Source organism: Colobus angolensis, unplaced genomic scaffold (genome assembly GCF_000951035.1).
Source record: "Colobus angolensis palliatus isolate OR3802 unplaced genomic scaffold, Cang.pa_1.0 Scaffold15, whole genome shotgun sequence".
Lineage (NCBI taxonomy): Eukaryota > Metazoa > Chordata > Mammalia > Primates > Cercopithecidae > Colobus > Colobus angolensis.
The window spans coordinates 12,722,377-12,725,034 of record NW_012114599.1 but is presented as its reverse complement, the minus strand read 5'-3'; the positions used below and the strand labels follow the sequence as shown (position 1 = coordinate 12,725,034).

Here is a 2,658-nt window from a genome sequence, read left to right as displayed (position 1 = left end):
AAAAAAAAAAAAAAAAAGTGATAATTTTTATTTTACAGGCTTAATACATAGCATTTGTTAAAAACGTATTAATCACCCTTCATTTAAAATTTACAATTTAAGTGATGTTAAGTTTATACATTCTTAAAACAGGAAACAGCTTCTAGTAGTAAAGAAAATCAATAATCAATTGTCACTATTTCAAGAGAAGAAAATTTAAAGAATGTTATATATTTATATTTACTATAAAACATAAATACTATATAATGCTATGTAAATGTTAACTCAGAATGCTAGCTTGAACCAAGAATGGTATCTCCAACTGCTCATTCTACATTTCCATTAGGAAGTCTAACAGATACCTCAAAGCAAACATACAAAACCAAACACCCAACCTCTCTCCCCATCCAATCTGTTCCATCCAAAGGGTTCCCCACCTTATTTGATGACAACTCTATATGTGCACTTGCTCAGAGCAATACCCATGCTTTCCCACACCACATTAAATATATTAGGAAAAACTATTTTCTCTACCTTCACAAATATCAGAATCTGGCTTCTCAGCACATCTACTACTGCTCTGACCACTATGATCTCTTGCTAGGATTACTGCAATAATTGCTTCCCCTCCCCCAAGTCTATTATCAACACTGGTTTCCTTGTGTAGTCTATTCTCAACGTAGCAGCCAGTGATGGTTTAGAATAAAATATCATGTCACCCTTCTTGCTCAAATCCCTCCCATGGCTCCCCATCTCACCACTGGTCTACATGGCCCAAGATGATCTGGTCATTTCTTACTACATTCTCCCTAGAATCACTCTGCTGTAGCTACTCTGGCTCCCTTAAATTTCTCAGGGATGCTGCTATCTTAGTGCATTTGTGCTGGTTTTCTTCTTCCTGAACACTTCTTCCCCAGATGGCCAATTCCCTCATCATGTCTTTTACTCAGTTGTTACCTTCTCAATGGTGCTTCTCATGGCCACCATATTTTATGGGTTTTTAACTTAAATATATATATATACACACACACACACACACACATATATATATACATATACACACACACACGTGAACCAGGACTGAAAGGGAACAAGTTAAAATAGCAGAATATGTGACTAGACTTTTAACTGACTTTATCTCCTTTTTCAATTATCATTAATAAACTGCTTAAATATTTATATGAGTTTCAAAGTAAACATTTACTACCAATTTATAGACTGTTAATTTCCTCAGTGTTGGAATGGTATATATAGGGCCATAGGCATCAGTGGAGCCAGCAGATATTTTAAACCAGAATTTAGAGTTGGTTTTTAAGTGTATGCACCTTCTCAAGTCTTGAAGATTGAAGTTGGAATCAAACTCCCTTGAATGTAAGAAAGCTTGCATTTGGGGAAAACTATGCAGATCAAACATCTGCAGAATAAAGTTCTCTCTGATAGGAGAGTCCTTTCTAATGAATGAATTTAAAGATATACATCCAAGTGCATTTTGTGCTCCAGAGTATCTTAAATACTTACCTTCATCTGCCCTATTAATTTCATGTTCAGGAAGCCTGGAGCTGCTGGGTCTGGAAGGTGAACCCACAGATGGCTGCAATGAAGGAAGTTCATCAACATCTCTCAAATTAGCAAGCATATCTTGGAGTTTTGACCTATTGGGCCCTAGCCCAAAAAAGTGGGGGGAGGGGAAGATAAAAAAGAAAAAAGAGAATTATCCAACTGTCTCAAAATGGTATCATAAGCCTTATTTTCCATCCATCAATATTTACCTTTAAAAATATTCTACTAGATTAATAAGTATTTTCAAGTTTTCAAATTATTGTAAAAGTTTATTATTTCTTGAAAAGAATTATACTGTTTAAGAAAATGGGATAATATCACTATTTACATAAAAAAGAATGCTCATGTCCAGTTAGACCATGAAAAATAATTCTTTAACCACGGAATATTGCTCTAAATGCAGCCAGATACAGATTGTGAACCTACTGTGCACTGAATTAAACAATAACATCCCTGTTTGTTTACATTAAGTTGCATTAACTGCCTTACATCCTGAAGCTATGGTACCCGAGGTGAAGTCTCATGCCCTACTGAATACTTACCTGAACTTTGATTCTTCATTCTCCCACATCCCTGTTTTGACTGTTTTATATAGGATAGAGGCTGAAACAGATCTTCAGTAGTTTTTCCTGTTATAAGTTTAATTAAGAATGGGAAAATCTTACCCAAAGTCTGTTACGGTTTTTTCCTATACCAGCAAAGAATATAACTATTTTTAAGCAATTTAAACTAATGCCTAGAAATGTATTTCAAGATGGTATGATTGGAGTACATGATTTGACTGGAAATATCTCTACTAGACCACATTGAAAAGACTCAAACTTTTCCAATGAGTACTAGTTCAATTAAAAAAAAAAACAACTTCATGGTGGTTTATAAGTCAATGCTTTATATCAATTCAAAGCATGGCTTCAGTTCTATTTTTATCCTAAGTCTTTACTTGTTCCCAGACTGCTATTTTTATCAAGATAACATGAACTGAAGACATTAAACAAAATGTGCTGAAATGTGTAGTCCCTCTCTCTTCTTTTTTTTTTTTTTTTTTTTTGAGACGGAGTCTCGCTCTGTCGCCCAGGCTGGAGCACAGTGGCCGGATCTCAGCTCACTGCAAGCTCCGCC

At 35.1% G+C, this 2,658-nt stretch overlaps 1 protein-coding gene across 1 annotated transcript in view; it reads right to left on the bottom strand.

The window, feature by feature from the left end:
- The window catches only part of STRN (striatin, calmodulin binding protein), an 86,134-nt gene that overhangs the window by 42,790 nt on the left and 40,686 nt on the right, over positions 1 to 2,658 (bottom strand). The window contains exon 7 of the mRNA XM_011935977.1: positions 1,498 to 1,641. Coding sequence (XP_011791367.1) covers positions 1,498 to 1,641 — 144 coding nt within the window. The remainder of the gene's footprint in view (positions 1 to 1,497; positions 1,642 to 2,658) is intronic.